The sequence below is a fragment of the Glandiceps talaboti genome, chromosome 4 (genome assembly GCF_964340395.1).
Source record: "Glandiceps talaboti chromosome 4, keGlaTala1.1, whole genome shotgun sequence".
Taxonomy (NCBI): Eukaryota; Metazoa; Hemichordata; class Enteropneusta; family Spengelidae; genus Glandiceps; species Glandiceps talaboti.
In genome coordinates, this window is record NC_135552.1 from 3,095,517 (window position 1) to 3,118,016 (window position 22,500).

Consider the following 22,500-nt stretch of genomic DNA (forward strand, 5'->3'; position numbering starts at 1 on the left):
GGGGGGGGGACGGTTTCCTGCAACTTTGCCAAAAGTCGACATTGTAAAAAAGAAAGGCCTGGGCACTTGCCCGTGTGAGGGCGCTAACCCAAGGAATTACGGTAGTTTTTCACACCAACTGTAAACATTTTTTCATATATAGAGAAAAATAATAAAATCACAAACATTGTGAAGTCTCGCAAGAAACAGTGGATGCGGAAACTGACATCGACTTAAAAAGACAAAATAACACTGTTCTTCCAATCTGTAATAGTCATACATCTGATAGAAAGAAACCATATGGAAATCAACGGAAACTACATGAACTCACATATGAAAAAAATATATATAAAGAAAATAAAATAAAAAATCTACCTACCCCATCTATTCTATAATTGAGTGTATTCGGAACCACACAATTATTTTTTGTTGGCTAAAGGGACACAGTCTGTAACTTTATGGTCTTAGGGGTTACTATTGTTTAAAGGGATACAGTCTGTAACTTTATGCTCTTAGGGGTTACTATTGTTTAAAGGGACACAGTCTGTAACTTTATGGTCTTTGATGGTTACCTTTGTTTAAAGGGACACAGTCTGTAACTTTATGGTCTTTGGTGGTTACTTTTGTTTAAAGGGACACAGTCTGTAACTTTAAGGTGTTTGGTGGTTACTTTTGTTTAAAGGGACACAGTCTGTAACTTTAAGGTGTTTGGTGGTTACTTTTGTTTAAAGGGACACAGTCTGTAACTTTATGGTCTTTGGTGGTTACTTTTGTTTAAAGGGACACAGTCTGTAACTTTAAGGTGTTTGGTGGTTACTTTTGTTTAAAGGGACACAGTCTGTAACTTTATGGTCTTTGGTGGTTACTTTTGTTTAAAGGGACACAGTCTGTAACTTTATGGTCTTTGATGGTTACCTTTGTTTAAAGGGACACAGTCTGTAACTTTATAGTCTTTGGTGGTTACTTTTGTTTAAAGGGACACAGTCTGTAACTTTATGGTCTTTGATGTTTACTTTTGTTTAAAGGGACACAGTCTGTAGCTTTATGGTCTTTGGTGGTTACTTTTGTTTAAAGGGACACAGTCTGTAACTTTAAGGTCTTTGATGTTTACTTTTGTTTAAAGGGACACAGTCTGTAACTTTATGGTCTTTGATGTTTACTTTTGTTTAAAGGGACACAGTCTGTAACTTTATGGTCTTTGGTGGTTACTTTTATTTAAAGGGACACAGTCCGTAACTTTGTATTCTTTGGTGGTTACTTTTGTTTAAAGGGACACAGTCTGTAACTTTATGGTCTTTGATGTTTACTTTTGTTTAAAGGGACACAGTCTGTAACTTTATGGTCTTTGGTGGTTACTTTTGTTTAAAGGGACACAGTCTGTAACTTTATGGTCTTTGGTGGTTACTTTTGTTTAAAGGGACACAGTCTGTAACTTTATGGTCTTTGGTGGTTACATTTGTTTAAAGGGACACAGTCTGTAACGTTATGGTCTTTGATGGTTACTTTTGTTTAAAGGGACACAATCTGTAACTTTATGGTCTTTGGTGGTTACTTTTGTTCAAGGGGACACAGTCTGTAACGTTATGGTCTTTGGTGGTACTTTTGTTTAAAGGGACACAGTCTGTAACTTTATGGTCTTAGTGGTTACTTTTGTTTAAAGGGACACAGTCTGTAACTTTATGGTCTTAGTGGTTACATTTGTTTAAAGGGACACAGTCAGTAACTTTATGGTGTTAGTGGTTACTTTTGTTTAAAGGGACACAGTCTGTAACTTTATGGTCTTAGTGGTTACTTTTGTTTAAAGGGACACAGTCTGTAACTTTATGGTCTTAGTGGTTACTTTTGTTTAAAGGGACACAATCTGTAACTTTATGGTCTTTGGTGGTTACATTTGTTTAAAGGGACACAGTCTGTAACTTTATGGTCTTTGTTGGTTACTTTTGTTTAAAGGGACACAATCTGTAACTTTATGGTCTTAGTGGTTACTTTTGTTTAAAGGGACACAATCTGTAACTTTATGGTCTTTGTTGGTTACTTTTGTTTAAAGGGACACAGTCTGTAACTTTATGGTCTTAGTGGTTACTTTTGTTTAAAGGGACACAATCTGTAACTTTATGGTCTTAGTGGTTACTTTTGTTTAAAGGGACACAATCTGTAACTTTATGGTCTTTGTTGGTTACTTTTGTTTAAAGGGACATGGTCTGTAACTTTATGGTGTTTTGTGGTTACATTTGTTTAATGGGAGACAGTCTGTAACTTTATGGTCTTTGGTGGTTACATTTGTTTAAAGGGACACAGTCTGTAACTTTATGGTCTTTGGTGGTTACATTTGTTTCATATTGTAACATACTTATATTATTCCAACTCCTAAAACATTTTGAATTATGTCTAATAAAAAGTACAGCTCATATAAGAAAATCATACAACCAGTGAAAAAATACCAGTGTCTTTGCTTGAATGAAGATATAGCCAAGGAGAGACTTTATGCAAAGATAAAATTAAGTACAAAAAACAACAATACAACTGATACAAAAACAACAGCAGGTGCTTTTGATGTTGGATCACATGGAGGTTTATTAGTTTGTTTTATTTCTAAGGAAGTTATAATGTAACACTAACAGTTGTACTATGAGTTTTATACCATGTAGCATTTTATCAGTAATCAAAGTCATGGGATCCTGGCTCCTGTGGTATTTATGCTTTGTGAAGTTACCAGCATTAATTACTAACTTGCATGAACCCTGTTTCATTCCTGCTTACCTCAAGCAAGCAAACACATCAGTGTGTTTTTGTGGGTTGTATATAATATAAAAAGTGGCATTACGACAACAAATTGTTTTGATACCAATAAATTCCAAAAATCAATGTACCCTCAATTTTAATCCTGTTTATACACTGTAAACTACATTTATTACATTTTGTAAACTCAGATTTGTCTCTACATTAGTTATATAGGGGATTCTCACTTAGCCAGTTGAGTTGACTCTGAGTCCACTCTAGTCTTACCTAACACAAAAAACCAAATATGAACACTTCATGTTGACTCTCTAGTCTTACTTAAAAAAACTAATATGAACAGTTAATGTTGACTCTGAGTCCACTCTAGTTTTTCCTAATACAAAAAACCCAAATATGAACACTTCATGTTGACTCTCTAGTCTTACTTAACACAAAAAACAAATATGAACACTTAATGTTGACTCTGAGTCCACTCTAGGTTTTCCTAATGCAAAAAAACAACAAATATGAACACTTCATGTTGACTCTCTAGTCTTACTTAACACAAAAAAACAACAAATATGAACACTTCATGTTGACTCTCTAGTCTTACTTAACACAAAAAAACAACAAATATGAACACTTCATGTTGACTCTAACTTAACACAAAAAACAAATATGAACACTTAATGTTGACTCTGAGTCCACTGTAGGTTTTCCTAATGCAAAAAAACAACAAATATGAACACTTCATGTTGACTCTGAATCAGGTTAAATTTAGGTCAGGTACATGGGAGGTTTAGCGTTGACTTGTCTTTTGCGCTGACATAAAATTCCATTTGATTATGTGTGTGTATTCAGTTTCCTAGATAAGGAGGGTTCCAGGGTTAAAGTTCAGGGTTGCTGCTAAATGATTGGATCAAATGAAGGCTATGCTAATATTGGATGACTTTGGTATGTGATATGTGTCAGGTACAAAAATCAGTGTGAAAGCTTATTAGATTTACAACTTTATGTCACCTCAGAGTGATATTGAACCTCAGAGTGATATTGAACCTCAGAGTGACATTGAACCTCAGAGTGATATTGAACCTCAGAGTGACATTGAACCTCAGAGTGATATTGAACCTCAGAGTGACATTGAACCTCAGAGTGATATTGAACCTCAGAGTGATATTGAACCTCAGAGTGACATTGAACCTCAGAGTGACATTGAACCTCAGAGTGACATTGAACCTCAGAGTGACATTGAACCTCAGAGTGACATTGAACCTCAGAGTGACATTGAACCTCAGAGTGACATTGAACCTCAGAGTGACATTGAAACTCACATTTGTTGTCTGAACATAGTAATAGTGAGTATTTTGTTTGTGTTCATCATGTCAACATTAACTTTAGGCAAATATTGGGTTTTCAGTAGACCATACCACTTTAATTATCTGTCAATCATTCATTTGGGTTTTAGCTTCTTTTATTTTCTTTTTACTTTTTTTCAATTTTTTAAAATAGGTTTTTGGCTTCTTCAAAGGAATGGGATTTCCTCTTGCAACCGTTTCTCTGCAAAGTGCCATATTATTTGGTACCTATGGCAATGTGCTTCGCAAGCTGTCTGCATGGAGAGGTGATGGGCCCAACCAGCCTCCAAGAATGACAGATATCTTTATTGCTGGTTGGGTAGGCGGTACTGTACAACTTGCTCTGTTATGTCCTATAGAGCTAGTTAAAGTCAGACTACAAATGCAGACACATGGAAGAGGTAAATAACAGTTGCAGCTCTGTTCTCATACTTAGTTACAATGCTATGATAGGGAGCATGTATACTATATACCACATGCAAACCAAGTTGCACATGTTGTAACAAATAATAATGGATTTATACCCTTTGACTGGTCATTATACATCATGCTAACTACACATCTATGTCATTGTATGTTTTGCTAAACCCACTGTCGTTACATGTGTAGAGGCATGTGTGGATGGAATTTGTCAATGGATGATGACAAAAGAGTTGGCGCTCAATGATGGTAAGACAGAGGTTGTCTGGTTTACACCCCGCAATAGTGCAGTTGGATCACAGTCAGTTCGATTAATGTACGAATAGGTGATGCCACCTTGGTGTGACGGTTGACTCTTTTGGACTCATGGATGAGCATATTATGTTATGTTTGTAAGGGGGCGACTCATTCACTCTGGCGGTTTAGTAAAATTCAAAAACTGTTGGACCAGTCTAGTGCTGAAAAATTAGTTCATGCTTTTGTTACATTGAAATTAGATTACTGTAATAGTTTGTTTTTTGGTCTACCTGCATATAAATTGAACAAACTTCAACATATTCAAAACTCTGCTGCTCGATTGGTGACAAGATGGAGGATTGGTCGTCAAGCTGATGTGAATCCAGTGCTGAAGGATTTACATTGGCTGCCAGTCGAACAACGAGTTCATTACAAAATTCTTTGTATTATCTTCAAAATTATCCGTCAAGGAGAAGTAGCGCCGAACTACTTGTCCGAACTTATCAGTATCAATCATCCATTACATAATACGAGAGAAAGAGTGTTGGAATCAGGCTGAATCCGTTCTCTATTAAAGATCATGGAAAACAACCATCTAAAATGTATGGTGACAGGGCTTGTTTGCTCGTGTTTGTGTGTTTGCTCCTAAACTGTGGAATAGTTTACCGCTTGAGCGTCGACTACTTGAGAAATTTGCTCCTTTCAAGAAGAGTCTTAAAACGTATATTTTCCGACAATGCTATTGCTGATGTTTTTAAATTGATTGCTAATTTTGATGTGACCGATTTTTGTTTTTAGAGACGCTTTTTAAATATTCATTGTGTTCTTATGCTAGATTTTTGTTGTTGTTGCTCTTTTGCTCGTCTTTCTTCTTTTGTAATGTTCAGACCGCTGAGACATGTTTGTGTAGTGGTCTTTAAACAATCAATTATTATTATTATTATTATTATTATTATTATTAGTAGTAGTAGTAGTAGTATTAATATTATATTTAAAGACTATAGGGTAGTATTTTATTCCATGTCCCTCTCCAAAACACTGCAAGGGAAATTTACTTTCCTGTCACTTTTAATACAAATATCACACACATCCTAATCTTTGGGATTTCTACTTTGCACTTGAAAGGAAAGAAGAACATTGATGTTTTGAAATCTTAATTATTCAAACCAAACAAATTTTGAGTGCAGCTTCACATTCATATTGACCACCTCGGCAAATTCACACCACTTTACCCACACTAATGGCAAAATTATGAAAATGTCTAACTTTAATATTGAAGACAGAAGGCAGGAAATAATTAGAAACATTGTAGTGTGAATATACAGTATTGGCAGTTGCACTACCTCACTCTTCCATTTTAGTGTAAAAATACAGTATTGGCAGTTGCACTACCTCACTCTTCCACAAGCTATGATCATAAAGATTGGATAGAAACAACAAATTGCAAACTTTATTGATAGCTGTGAAAAAAGTTGAATTTTCTGATACTGAACACATTTTTTTTGGTGATTTATGATATGACTCCATTAACACTGTGTTTATAATGTTTTCTTTATTGTACAGATACCAGTAAGGTAGGACAAGCCTCCCCTACATACAGAGGTCCTATTCACTGTATAGCAACCATCTTTAAAACTGAAGGAATTCAAGGCTGTTACAGAGGACTGATACCTCACTTCTGGCGTGATGCACCATCTTATGCTGTTTATTTTGTAATATATGATGTACTGTGTAACAAGTTAACATTTGAAGGCCAGGAACGTCCAAGTGCCTGGGCACTGCCTCTTGCTGGAGGTTCAGCAGGTGCTTTGACCTGGGCTCTCATTAATCCTGTAGATGTCATCAAAAATCGATACCAAGCAGACGGCGTAAAAGACAAAAAATACCGTAACATATGGCATTGTTGTGTCGATAGCTACAGGACAGGTGGTGTCAGAGTTTTCTGTACAGGACTTACAATCAATTGTTTACGAGGATTTCCAGTCAGTGCAGTTGTCTTAACTGGATATTCACTGACCATGAGAGTACTTGGTGCTGAAAAAGAATAGGAAACTCTGAATCCCAAATCATCTTTACTACACTTATTTTGAAATGCTTTCATGTGGGTACAGCCTGATACTGCTAGCTGCCTCAAATATCTAAAGTCTTGATATGATACAAATTTTGTACAGTTGACAATCAGGAGACTCAGCCTCTAAGACATACCTTTTTTCAGCCTTGTAAGTTTTATGAATTAGTTCTGAATTTTTGTCTGTCTCTATGTCTGTAGGCAGTTTTCCCATTTTTAGCACAACTGAACTGATAGTGATCAGGTATGGTGCGGTATCTGTCTGTCTCTATGTCTGTAGGCAGTTATCCCATTTTTAGCACAACTGAACTGATAAGTTCTGTAGTGATCAGGCCTGGTGTGGTATCTGTCTGTCTGTCTGTCTGTTTGTCTGTCTGTCTGTCTGTCTGTCTGTCTGTCTCTGTCTGTCTGTCTGTTGGGATGTTTCTTGGAATATACTAATCAAGTGATATTAATTACATGATGATCTCATTAGTGATATGCAAATTAGGGCCACAAAATGTTATTTTTTTGGTGAAATGTCTGGTAGGAATATTAAGGCAGATAGGAGTGTACAGAAATGATTGTTTTATTGATCTGATTAAACCATTAAAGATTTTATGGGTACTTAACATAATGTAACAAGTGTGTGTGAATGGCACTGGAGTTAATCTCTCCTTGAGGTTGCTTGACTCCTTGAACTAAGTTTAACACAAGCTGAACCAATTTGGTTCAAGGTAACATGCCTGTCTGTCTATCTGTCTGTCTTGTAGATGATGGAAGTGATTTTGGTATTGAACTTCACCTCTCATGATGACATTTGATAATGATCCTGGCAGTATTAGTCTAACAATTGTGAATGTGTCACACTTACGTAATCGGCCCTAGCAACCATGACCATGCCCTTAGCAACAGTCAAATTATACGGTTTATTGCAAATGCAAATATAACAACAGGGGTGGGTAGGCAATAGAGAACTTTCTGTCCAGACTGAGCATGCTCAGATACAAAGGACTATGGGATTATCTGTGGTTATCATAATACATAATCTGGAGCGACCAATTAAATAAACCTCTCACAATGGTCAGGGTAGCTATGAATTGATCATTCGTGGTTGCAAACAATGTAACAGTATTGTTTACAATACCAATTCATTAGTATTTATTATCACATTTCCCATGATGCAACATTCAACATGGCGAGTTTGCAAGTTCCATATTGTATAAACATTATTTCAAAATATGCAAATGTCCTTAGCAACAAGACCACATCTATAGCAAAAGGTAAAGAATGACATATAATGCCAATATATCACCAGTGAATGAAAGGTAAATGAATAAATATTCCAAAAATGTATGCATGTATGCCTAGCATCAAGACCATGCCCATAGCAACACTTAAATGATATAACACCATGGATGGTGCCATGGGCACATGAATAAACCTTAAAAAAAATGTATGCTAATACGTTTAGCAACAAGACCACATAATCATAGAAAATTAAAAGTTTACTCTCAACAGTTGTGCTACAAAGCCATTGTCACTTTTATTAATAAAAGGATATAATCAGCACAGCGTGTAGCAGAGTGCTGATCGAATCCTTGCACCAAGGGGCCATATAATCCAATATCAAGGCTATAATATTTTTATCATATATCACCTGGGAATTCATTTTCATGCAAGGAATTTCATGTTGGGAACTTTAAAGATGAATAAAAATGAATTTTATAGTTTGGGATTTTTGGTATCAAAACAAAGATTTTACTGTGAATGTTAAAAATAGCATCAGATTACTATATTTGAATGCATTGTTGCATGGTCAACTCATTTGCATAATGTTAAAAACAAAGTCTTATGTCAATCATTTTGGCCACCATCATTGTATTCAGGATAACATCAGGACGCTAGCTTCTCATATTACACATGTTTTATGTGTACAAAATAGCAGTGCTGCCATCAAAATAGATTGTGTGTATGTCAAGTGATGACTGTTTGCCATGGGATCAGTTATTTTTAAAAGCTTGCTGTTCTTCCAAAAATCACACACTGCAAACAGCATGAACTGTCACAGATTGTGACGACCCCAGCAATGATGACATTACAAAGATTATATGAACTGACATTGTTGCAAAGTAGTATTCCAACGCCATTTTAGTAGCGTATGTTTTATGGCAGAATTTTCATTTATAAATGTGTATTCCTCACAAAATAGTTCCAGGTTGATTTCAGTCAATATGAAATAAGAGTTCTGGTTCAATTTGAGTCCATACTGGAATATACAGACTGCTATGTCATCATTACTTTCTTCATATTGAAAACAGTACATAACAGGGTGGTTCAATATATGTGACATATACATGTAAGAAATAAATTATTGAATCATGATCAACTGTTGAAAATAATCTGAAACTTCACTGAGAAATCTCAAATTTTAACTTTTTTTATCAGTAAAATTGGCAGGACTCTAAAAAACTACTCAGGGTATTAAAAATACCGTTGGTTTTTTTCAAGTAGGAAAAGATCGTAAAGTTGTTTTATGAAATAAAAATTGCAAAATAAACATTGCAAAATAAACATTGCAAAATAAATTGTTATTTATCATCCATTTAACCACTCTGTGGAATAAAAGACGTTTAATACTCATTTATAAGTATGGTTTAGAATAAAGATTATGATATTGTGCCTTAATTTCTGAGCTGATTGACACAAGTTTGGTGAGTGGGGAGGGGGGGGGGGAGAGGTGTTGAATAAGTTTTTGCTGCTCAGGTACTAGAAGTAATTCTATTTACTGAAGTACAAAACTCAAATGTTTGTATCTGTATATAAGATTCAATAACATAATTCATGTACAAAGTCTAATTATTCATATTTTAACAATTTTCAGTCTCCAATTACAACTAGTGAAGCTTTCAAGCTGAGTAATATACTTCTAAAGTGAGCTTACGTCACTTGGACTTTGGTATTCATGACACTCAGTCAATTGTTACTGATTCATAACACTCAGTCAATTGTTACTGATTCATAACACTCAGTCAATTGTTACTGATTCATAACACTCAGTCAATTGTTACTGATTCATAACACTCAGTCAATTGTTACTGATTCATAACACTCAGTCAATTGTTACTGATTCATAACACTCAGTCAATTGTTACTGATTCATAACACTCAGTCAATTGTTACTGATTCATGACACTCAGTCAATTGTTACTGATTCATAACACTCAGTCAATTGTTACTGATTCATAACACTCAGTCAATTGTTACTGATTCATAACACTCAGTCAATTGTTACTGATTCATAACACTCAGTCAATTGTTACTGATTCATAACACTCAGTCAATTGTTACTGATTCATAACACTCAGTCAATTGTTACTGATTCATAACACTCAGTCAATTGTTACTGATTCATGACACTCAGTCAATTGTTACTGATTCATAACACTCAGTCATTTGTTACTGATTCATAACACTCAGTCATTTGTTACTGATTCATAACACTCAGTCAATTGTTACTGATTCATAACACTCAGTCAATTGTTACTGATTCATAACACTCAGTCAATTGTTACTGATTCATAACACTCAGTCAATTGTTACTGATTCATGACACTCAGTCAATTGTTACTGATTCATAACACTCAGTCATTTGTTACTGATTCATAACACTCAGTCATTTGTTACTGATTCATAACACTCAGTCAATTGTTACTGATTCATAACACTCAGTCAATTGTTACTGATTCATAACACTCAGTCAATTGTTACTGATTCATAACACTCAGTCAATTGTTACTGATTCATAACACTCAGTCAATTGTTACTGATTCATAACACTCAGTCAATTGTTACTGATTCATAACACTCAGTCAATTGTTACTGATTCATGACACTCAGTCAATTGTTACTGATTCATGACACTCAGTCAATTGTTACTGATTCATGACACTCAGTCAATTGTTACTGATTCATAACACTCAGTCATTTGTTACTGATTCATAACACTCAGTCATTTGTTACTGATTCATAACACTCAGTCATTTGTTACTGATTCATGACACTCAGTCAATTGTTACTGATTCATAACACTCAGTCAATTGTTACTGATTCATGACACTCAGTCAATTGTTACTGATTCATAACACTCAGTCAATTGTTACTGATTCATGACACTCAGTCAATTGTTACTGATTCATAACACTCAGTCAATTGTTACTGATTCATGACACTCAGTCATTTGTTACTGATTCATAACACTCAGTCATTTGTTACTGATTCATAACACTCAGTCATTTGTTACTGATTCATAACACTCAGTCATTTGTTACTGATTCATAACACTCAGTCATTTGTTACTGATTCATAACACTCAGTCAATTGTTACTGATTCATAACACTCAGTCATTTGTTACTGATTCATAAAACATTCTATTGATCTAAATATGCATTTTAATCAAAGTATTACAAATGTACCAGAGATTACTTGCACTGGTGTGTGTGTATACTAGTGGTATTATTATATATCAGAAAATACCAGAGATTGCTTGCACTGGTGGGTGTTCATACTAGTGGTATTATTACATATGTACCAGAGATTACTTGCACTGGTGTGTGTGTATACTAGTGGTATTATTACATATCAGAAAATACCAGAGATTGCTTGCACTGGTGGGTGTTCATACTAGTGGTATTATTACATATGTACCAGAGATTACTTGCACCGGTGTGTGTGCATACTAGTGGTATTATTACATATCAGAAAATACCAGAGATTACTTGCACTGGTGTGTGTGCATACTAGTGGTATTATTACATATGTACCAGAGATTACTTGCACTGGTGTGTGTGCATACTAGTGGTATTATTACATATGTACCAGAGATTACTTGCACTGGTGTGTGTGCATACTAGTGGTATTATTACATATGTACCAGAGATTACTTGCACTGGTGTGTGTGCATACTAGTGGTATTATTACATATGTACCAGAGATTACTTGCACTGTACTGGTGTGTGTGCATACTAGTGGTATTATGACATATCAGAAAATACCAGAGATTACTTGCACTGGTGTGTGTGCATACTTGTGGTATTATTAGCACAACTGAGCTAGGTTCAGTAGGGCTATAGGCATCGAGAAATATGTGCGTGCGCGCGCGCGTGCATGCGTGCATGCGTGCGTGCATGCGTGCGTGCGTGTATGTGTGTGTAAACAACTTAAAGTAAAAAACCACCAGGCCGATTGGCTTGATATTTGATGGGGACATTACATAGGGTATCTAGATAGAAAATTGTTGAAATGAAAGCGATCGCATCAGAAATGTACTTTTTGTTTTAAAAAAAACATGATTTGTTGTGTTAAAAGATGCTTTGATTCAGCCTAGAACTGAAATGAAAGGTTCTTGTTTTATTGATGCAATGAAATCATTAAATCTTTTATGAGCTACTTCACATGTCAATGTCAATGGCATAAAGATTAACATCTGTTTAAGGTTGCTTGGAAACCTGTTTTTAGCACAGCTGAATTAAATCTTAGACACTATGATTAAAACAGGTTCATATAAATGCGCAATCCTTATGCATTCAAAAAAACAGTTTGTACAAAGAATAAGAAGTCACACATTTTATGGGGAAAGAGTCATATCAAGACCTCCATGATCATACTGTGTTTGGCAGGTTAAATTTCCTGCATGTACCGATTGCCGTGATATTTGATGGGTGTATTACCTTGGGTGTACATGTCTAGTTGGGAAATTATTTAAATCAAAATGATCTTATAACTGTGTGATTTGGGTTGAAAAATGTGATTTTTGTTCAAAAAACTCCAAAACTACTGGGCAGAGCAGTCTGAAATTTGGTGGGAACATTCTTTTGGGTGTTTAGATTAAGAAATGTTCATGACATGATGATTCCATCAGTGATATGCAAATTAGGGCTAAAAATGTGTCTTTTTTGGACCAAAGATCTTTAATTACAAAACTCCTGGGCAGATTGGGCTGAAATTTAATGGGGATGCATCTGGGGTGTATAGATGAAGAAATGTTAAGCATATAATGATCTCATCAATGATATGCAAATTAGGTGTAAAAATATGAATTTTGGTAAAAACTTATATCTCAAAAAGTACTTGGTCAATGAGACTGAAACTTGGTGAGATGTTTCTAGAAGTGTTAGACTGTAGATTTTCTTCAAAATATTTTTGATACAATTAGCCCTAGCAACCATGACCACGCCCTTAGCAACAACCAAATGGCAGTGTATTTTGGTCAAATAACATCTGGTTGGCAAGTGAGTAAACATTCCAAAAATGTATGCAAATACCCCTAGCAACCTTGACCATGCCCATAGCAACACCCAAACGGTGCATTTCACAAAGATAACAGGGATCCTTAGACAAGTGAACAAACATTCAAAGTGTATGCAAATATGCCTAGCAACAAGACCACACCCATATCAACAGCCAAATGATCACGCATATTGCAAAGATAACATGGATTAAATAGACAAAAGAATAAACATTCAAAAAATGTATGCAAATATACCTAGCAGCAAGACCACACCCATAGCAAGAGCCAAATGATCATGTGCAAAGATAACATTAGGAATTCATAGACAAGTGAACAAACATTCAAAAAATGTATTCAGATTTTTTTTTACTTGTACTGGTGTGTGTGTACATACTAGTGGTATTATTACATACTAGTATGTACCAGAGATACTTGCACCGATACACATGCATACTCATGGTATTTGCACTACAGTGCAATACTGAAAACATTATTGCATACTTGCATGCAAATGAGGGCACAATCATTCATTCTACACAAGGCATGTGAGATCTTGCATAATGTCATTTTTTATGGAAATTTGTTGTTTCAGATAAACATAATATTACGGTATGTAATAATAACAACCCCATGACACGAGTGCCAGTTTGGGTACTCATTGCACTCGTGCTTGCAGTGTTTTCTGCTGCGATCACTATGCTTTTGAAAGTACTGCTGCAGAGAACACTGCAAGCACTGCAAGCACACAGTTTGCCACACTTACACTCACATGTCATAGTGTTCTGTCATAGTATTGATTATTGTTGAATTTCATATCAAGGGACTCGGTTTCAGATTTCATCATCAGGGAATGGATATAAATTTCCAATGCAAGACTTTTAATTTTGGTTCCAGACTTTGTACAACTATGGACATTTTTTCAACTTCTCTGTAATAAACTGAGTACAAGGAGCTTCCTATACACTCTATCTTGATGTGTGTGAGTGGCACATGATGTTGGAGATAAAAAAAATCAATAAAGAAATATCATTGGGCTATTGTCATTACCCCACAAACAATAAGTATAACCCAAGTGAATAATTTTTAGCACAACTGAACTGATAAGGTTAAAATTGTTCTATAGGCATGGCAAAGTGTCTGTCTGTGTGTGTATGTAAACAACTTAAAGTCAAAAACCACTGTATTGATTGTCATGTGATATTTGGTGGGTACATTACCTTGGGTGTCTAGTTGGGAAACTGTTCAAATCAAAATGTCTGATATAACTAATATTTCAGGGACAGTTTTTATGAATTAAAACTAATTTCCACTGGGTGTGTTGGTGTAGTATATAATATTATGTAAGCAACTTATGTCAAAAATCACTGAGCTGATATAGCCATTATTAGCTTGCCTTGGATACTATGTTGGGTATATGGTCTGCAAATTCATCAAGGCAGACTGGCCAAATCAGTGATGTGCAAATTTGGCTAAAAAGTGATGCTTCCAAACCTGCAAGCTGTATCAGAAACTTGGTGTAAATATTCCTAGAAGCGTGTAGACAAAACACTGTTACACTCAATTATTCACTACACCACAAAATGGTCACACACAGACACACACATACATACATACATACATACATACATACATACATACACATACATACATACATACATACATACATACCATACATACATAGACACACACATATACATACATACATACATACAGACAGACACACACATATACATACATACATACATACATACATACATACACACATACATACATACATACATACATACCATACATACATACAGACACACAGACAGACACACACATATACATACATACATACATACATACATACATACATACATAAATAGACAGACACACATACACATACACATACATATACACATACACATACAGACACAAACACACATACAGATGCACACACAAACAGACACACACACACACACACACACACACACACACATCAAGGCATTGTTCAAAGAACCATTTATTTTCTATTTTAAAATAATCAGTTCATCTGATATTCTGTACAATACATTATAATAAAAGTTCTTATGTAATGTTGTATATTGACACTGTGGTTAAAAACAATATTATGCTAAAGTCATATATTTTGACATGATACATGACTTGTATCTTTCAAGTGTAATATAGAACTACTAGATAGTTTCACAACAAAATCAGAAGTGGAGAAAATGTATTTGAAAATTACATTATTATGTACAGTCTTATAGCATTAAAGTATGGAGACAACTAAGAATATTGTTCACAGGCAAACTGGTAGAGATACATGTAAAAATTTTGCATCCCCAAAAAGATATTAGATTCGATTTTTTTGTCTTCAAAGTTTCCAGCGTTACCATACAAATCCAAGACGTTTACGAGAATCTCCTGAATTTTGACCAGATTTGACATCCTCTGTGCTATCTTTTTGGTAGGTAGGTAATTCTACACCTGAATTATCCTGAACTAAGTAGCTAGGTCTAATACCTCCCTTGCCTTCAAATACAGGCCCCAATCCACCACCATGGCCTTCCCTTGCTGCTTTAACAAGTGGATAGACATTGCGACCATTGCGCTTACAATGCGTAATAACTTTATCGGCATATTCCTGGAACTGTTGTTCCTCGAGTCCTAGGAGTTCTACGTTACGTTTGTCATGATCTAATTGTTCTTGGATCGCTTGACCTTCTTTGGTTCTTCTCTCTGTTATCTGTGTCTCATGGAAGTCTTGCAAGGCCTTTGCATCACCTCTCATTCCAGTCTGTTTCTCCTCTTGCTGCTTCTTGAAGATGTTATCAGCTTCGAGCCGCAATGCAAGATTCTCCCTTTCACCGCGCTTAATCTCGCGTTCTTTTTCTTGAGCCAGTTTCATCTGGGTGGCACGGTGTTCAGCGATGCTCAATAAATCGGTTTTCAGTTTCTCTTCCTTTTCTGCATCCTCATACTGCTCCTTAGCTTCTCTCTGAGCAACAGCTCTAGCGATACGATCATCCTCATTATCAACTTTTTGTCTAAGTTGTTGATGCAATAGCTCTATCATTGTATTTGTGTGGTCCTGTTTCTTCCTGAAATTGTCAACAAATAAAAATATGTTAATAATCATACCAAAATATGTATTATTATGAAAAAATGGCAGTAAGACAGTTTGTAACAAAGTGTACTCAAGAAGTTGTCACTTAAATTTTTGTTCAATTCAAATCAAAACATCTGCTGAGATGTGAAACTGGTCCAAAATTTAGGCTTTATTTGTACTCATTAACTGTTATTCTTCAATAAGTTACAACAAATCCACAATGCTTAGGGAATTTTTTTATAAGCCTGGGCACGGTTTTCAGTAGATCCAATTTCTGACTAGTACCTCAGTGGGTATTTTCAGTGAATTTGATTGAACTACAGCACAATTTGACAGATTTTAGGACATTTTACATGACAGAGTCTTGACATAAAATGTGAAGATATTCAAAGGAAACTTGACATAAAATACCTGTAACAACATTTTACCTCACGATAGAGAGTCAAAATAGAACAAGACAGTCAACTTATTCTCATGCATGCCAATAACTTGATAATACATACATACGTATAGCACATGGCGTGGTAGTCATGATGGATCATGTTGATCAAGAAATCAAATGATGTGTCAAGGTGGTAAAAGTCTATTTCTGGTAAATCACAATTCTTACTATTTCTACTTTAAACTCAAATTAGATATCCTTATTCTATGAATGATTTGACTTGAACTGAGGCTACAGGAGTGATGGTGAAAAGAAGATATCAACAAACAAGTCAAAAGTATGGATTATACAAGTTAACTTAGATACTTACTGCCACAGTTCTCGTTCCCTTTCCTTTCTGAGTTTAGACATCTTCTTCTTGGCAGCAGCAAAGATTCTAATTTCATCATCTTCCTCTTCCTCCTTCTGTTGTTCAACAGCCCGAATCAGATCTCTATCTTTCACTGTCTGTAAATGTGCCTTCATTAGTGATTCACGCTCACGACGTTTTATGTCTTCGATGCGCCTTTTCTCAGCTTCGTAGCGTTCAACATTCCTCTTGATTTCTTCCCCTTCACGAACATCAGAAAGTTTGTCTAATTCTTCTTGTCGGAGATGGCCATGGATTCTAGGGATAAGCAATAAAGTGTTGGTGTATGTTTAATGATACAGGATGAGACAATGTTCACAATTTAGGTGTAGAAAAGGAGAAACAATTCTTCCAACCACCTAAAAGGATTGGTTATCACATTCACTTGTTTGTTTTTGGGGGGTTTTCACTTTTGGTCATCATACTGACTTCTGTAACAAAATGTACGGTACATGTACTTCAGAAGCTGATTTGGAGAAGCCCCATGTGTAGACTCCATATATTCACTCTCTCACACACAAATAGTGGACTAACTTACTAAAGAAAAGTAAAGTAAATACTAACGTATCATAATTTTCAAGAGTCAGGCAAATGGAGATTGACTTACTGTGCAAGTTGGAATTCCTTGGTCTGTCTTCTTTCTTCTATAGCTGTTAGTGCCTTTGCTTGATCTTCAAGTATACCCATTTCTAGTTCTCTCTGGTGTCTAGCTAACAAATCTTTGTCTTTACCAGCACTGGCACGTTCTTTGGCTTTCTTCAGTTCTATTTGTGCTTCTCTTTCTTTTAAGACTTCAGTGAGAAGTAAAGCACCCTACAAACCAAGAAAGTAGTGTGTGGATGAAGTTGTGTGCTGGTTTATACTATGGCAAAACATGATGTACTATGTTGTTGTGGAATTCATGTAAATAATACATGACTATAGTGTAGAGTGAGAGTCAGAGTTCACTTCTGGGTAAATTGCAAGGATGGTAGCCATTTCTCTTCATGTGAATGTATTATTAGGATTTTGTCATTCAAAGATAACTAAAGCTCAAGGTTAGTAGAACACTTGTGAAGCATGACAGAAACTTGCCAAGCATGGTGGACTGGGTGACAAGGATGGACATTGGTGAAACACTGCTTTCTCTACAGTGGGGAGAACACTGCAAGGCATAGTTTGGCGGAACCATTAGTTTCTTGGTTGATTGTGATGTTCTGCTAGTTTGGGCATGAGGATTATCATATCTACTATCAAATTTTCAAATAAATTCAGAACTTGACTGTCTATTTACAAACAACAGTCACTTTTAGCATTTAGTACTTCTTTGTATTACTGGTTAAGGAATGTTTGCGCAGAAATAAAACTTCAAATGATGTAATAATATGCCACATTTCATAACCAGAAAGAAAGTTGCATACAATGTAAATTTATGTAGCTTATGTGATATTTTATAAAAGAATGCACATTAGTGAATATGGTTGATTACTTTTCAATATTTTGTCCCTTTACATGAAATTTTAAAATCTTGCTATTATATACACATGTACTTACATGGAAGCCTTTGACTCTATCTGTCTGGTAATATTGTTGAGTTTTAGCTTTCTGGATGGCTTCCTTCCTCTTCTCTGCCTGAAACTTGGCTTCTTCAATATCTATCTGTACTTTCTCTTCCTCATCTTTCTCCTCTCGGATTTTACGTGCTTCCAATTTCTTCAATCTCTGGCCCTATAATTTATAAATAACAACAAATTTTATTAGAAGCCTGTACATGTATCAAGGAAGGTTAGGTGAACAAAATTTCTAATTTTTATTTTATTTTTCTCTCTGATATATGACTCTGGTAATTGAGGCTTTGGTTTACTAAGATAGAAACAACTAAAAATGAGACAACAGGATGAAGATGACATCTGTGGTGCCACAACCACAATTGCCAATGCAGGAGCTGCAGCCACAGTTGTTCGATGTGGTATATTCATGTCATTAAATAAGTGAGAGATAGTGGTTCCTCTGTTGTGCAAATCTAATCACCGAGTAATCAAGTTAGACATAGTCATAGTGTAAGCACTGGAAGTCCCAAAACAGTACACTGTTAAAGTTAAAACAACAAGATTTCATCTCCCTACTGAGACTGTCCATTCAATAGCTTATCACTGTTGTATCAACTCATTGTGACAATAGTTTTAGTTATAATACATCTATCTTTCAGACTTTGTAAACCAAAGCCTTGATTATCAGACTACTAGTAATATGACTTCTTTGCTGGTAAATCAGCAGCAAATTGAGATAAAAAAAGTTAGATTTATAAGAGAGTGAGACAATAGCATATGTAAATATGCATTGTACCACTATTTTCCTGTCTATTAGCTGCCAGCTGCCTATGACCATGGATCTAACTATTGATCTCAATAATAGATTCATGGATGATGCTATGACACACACAATATATGCTTTATCTATCAGTACAAATCATTGTGCCACAAACTATAAAGACACAGGGCATATGTATCTAATTTAAATGAACAGACAAGTGCTGACTATATGCCTTGGCCAATTTTATAATCGAGTGTCTTTGCAATTTTACATCAATGAATATGTGTGGGTTAATCATTTAATTGCTGATATACCTAAAACAAAGGACCTACATGATGTAAGTGAACTAGTTTACTGTGTCTGGGTTTTTTGTATTCATTGGTACCTTAAATAGTTCTATTATCCATGCATAAGATGTTCTATGGTATGTTGTGTACTCAGTTTAGATATATTGAGCTTCTAGCAAATCCAGTGCACCTGGGTAAATAGTTTCTGTGATATTTCAAATACAGTTGTTGTTGCAAGTGTAATGGTAATTAAAATGTGTTCAAATTATTTCATGAAGCATAATGGAAGAAAAATCTACATGTATAACACCACTGCCTCACCCAACATCCCATTTATTAGTACTGTCAATATACTTTGATACATGTATGTAAATCAACATCATTGATACAAGATGTACAAACTAACTACACTGCTTGACAAAAAAACAAAACAACAGATTACTATGCAGCATAGATATTACATTGTCGAGATGTCTGAAGCAGATGTTTTCATCTCTACTTACTGCTATCGTGTTGCTCCAATTTTTGACAACATCTTTAGATCTTGCATGCAATGCTAGTTTTTCTTCTCTTTCAGCCTGCAGTCTCTGTGCTTCTCGGCTTTTCCGGGACAGTTGGTCCTGGATACGACCCCAGTCTTTCTGTGATAGCACTGTAACTTGTCTGAGATCAGTGCCATCTGTTAGTGTCATACCACTAGGTACTTGGTTGACATCTTGAAGTCCCATATTTGGAACATTCTCGGCACTCTTTGCTGTGAAATAGTCAAATATTCAGATATTTACGAGGCTTGTTAAACTTGGTCTGTATTTGTACATAGTTAGAATGTGTGAGCCATACTTATACTAGCCTCCAAAATACACACTCATAGTCATACGAGTATGTATTTGAAAAGAAAGTTTTCAAAACTGAGAAATGCGAGGTATTCGTAGTAGTACTACTACTAAGACTAGTACTAGCAGTAGTACTAGTAGTAGTAGTAGTAGTAGTAGTAATAGTAGTAGTAGTAGTAAGTTTAGTACGCACTGCCTTCACGCTTGTTTTTCAACACGGTTACCCCTAGAGAACTTACAGGAAAATACTGAAGTGATATCACATAGCTAGCCCACCCTAAAGAGCAGTAACAACTATCGTAGTAGTACTACCATGGATGTATTAGAGGAGATACAGCCATGGTGCTATATACGTGTACGTATTAAGAATAATAATTGTATCTATCTATCTATCTATCATAAGAGTACATCATATGACCACAAATTATATGACTTTCTTGGAAATCCATATGTCGATAGTATATTTATTTAATTATAATATTTAGATAACTGATAATGTATATATTTTTTTAACAAGGAAATTGTGAGCCCCTCGTAGAAGAGTGAGATGTTGGGGTAATCATAATGTTTATATTGGTGTTGACAACATGGCGACCGCCCATGCTAACGACGTGAACGAGGAACATTACAGATTAAGAAAATGGTATTACGACTCGAAATATTGTTATTACAAAATCGAATTAGAATAGAAACACCATAATCACATGGCTGATAAGTTGTTAGGCAGGTATTCGATTAAAATCACGTATTAAAATGATCCGTACGGTTCAAAAACGACCTATGCAAACAGCTACAAGGCTGCTGGGCAAAAGTTCGGGAGATGGCAATCTCCACATTTCGTCAACTTACCCCTCGTTTGTCCCGATCTTCGCCCGTGTAGGACGAAATCTGCCGACATCGACATTGTCGGTTTGGTAAATTGATAGGTAGATATATCGTCAATGGTTTAGATTCGCAGTAACGCTGCAAAAATGCAACGGCGATGTCAAGCGAAGCTTGATTTCCAGTGCTATTCTGTTGCCGTCTGCTTGTGGTTGTTGCCAAGAACACGGCTTTGTTGATGACAACGATGTAATTTGCATATTCAAATATCCACGAAGGTCAGAGCCGAAGAATACCGAACCATTGATACCACAAGAGGGCGCACTCATCAACGATAACTTCATCATAGTGCAAAGCAACGAATGGATCGAAAGGGTGAATAGCTATAGCTGGTCGCAATCTCTGTCGCAACAGTACTCTCGACCATATTCTATCAATGTTTGAAGGCATGTCGTTTATACTATTAAATTTGATAACAAGTTTCCTTTCAGTAACATCTCTAAGGAAGAAGGCGACGCTATTACAGTCTATAAAAAATTCTATTTAATAAATAGTTTGTTGTATTCCTAGTTATTGTCTATTATATAATTAGGTGTAACAAAAAAATTGTGGGGTTCCGATTACGCTCAATTTTAGAATAGGTGGGGTACGCAGGTTTTCTATTTTATTTTTTAGATATTTTTTTTTCATATGTGATTGTCTAGTTCAGGTAGTTATTATGTTTCCCATTGTTTTCCATGTGGTCTATGTGTTATAGGTTCTTCTCATCAGCTGTGCTTTACAGCCATTACATATTGGAAGAACAGTTTTATATATATTGTCCTTCATTCTCACAAACCAGCGCTTTTCTTCCGCTACACTTGGAAATAAAGACAGACCAGTGGGACGGCTCGTTAAGAACGGTGCCGTAAAACAGGCTGTGGTTTGCGACGATGATTGTCCCGTCAGTTTCCGCATCCACTATTTGTCGCGAGACTTCACAGTTTTCGCGATTTTACTATTTTTTCTCAAATGCGTAAAAAAAAGTTGAGGCTCTGCGTGAAAAACTAGGTGGGGTCGGGTAACCGTAACCAAACATTTTTTTTAGGCCTTAGTTTACTATTGCAGTGTACATGTGTTGTAGTGAGATGAATTTTAGTACATCTTTGACCATAGATTATGTTGTGTAAAACGTAATTTCGAGTCAAATAAAATATATCATACTATTGCTATGCTATGCTACACGTACAGGGAACCTTGCACACCCCTGTAACATTCACATACCCAGGACAGAGTTGTACACATAGCTGTACCAGCTCAGTGGAGCCACAGCCTGAGGGATGTAACAGCTCTGGC

At 35.6% G+C, this 22,500-nt stretch overlaps 2 protein-coding genes across 2 annotated transcripts in view; one reads left to right on the forward strand and one right to left on the reverse strand.

The window, feature by feature from the left end:
* The window catches only part of LOC144434674 (solute carrier family 25 member 45-like), a 9,525-nt gene extending 2,742 nt beyond the window's left edge, over window positions 1–6,783 (forward strand). The window contains exons 4-5 of the mRNA XM_078123178.1: window positions 4,207–4,453; window positions 6,273–6,783. Coding sequence (XP_077979304.1) covers window positions 4,207–4,453; window positions 6,273–6,757 — 732 coding nt within the window. The 3' untranslated portion in view covers window positions 6,758–6,783. The remainder of the gene's footprint in view (window positions 1–4,206; window positions 4,454–6,272) is intronic.
* An 8,311-nt stretch (window positions 6,784–15,094) lies between these two features.
* Window positions 15,095–21,386, reverse strand: LOC144433842 (cilia- and flagella- associated protein 210-like). The gene is made up of 6 exons (XM_078122223.1): window positions 21,193–21,386; window positions 20,014–20,264; window positions 18,465–18,638; window positions 17,539–17,744; window positions 16,893–17,189; window positions 15,095–16,132 (listed from the first exon to the last, which is right to left on the reverse strand). The coding sequence occupies exons 1-6, from the start codon at window positions 21,245–21,247 to the stop codon at window positions 15,421–15,423; spliced, it is 1,695 nt and encodes a 564-aa protein (XP_077978349.1). The 5' UTR covers window positions 21,248–21,386; the 3' UTR covers window positions 15,095–15,420.
* Window positions 21,387–22,500: the final 1,114 nt, after the last annotated feature.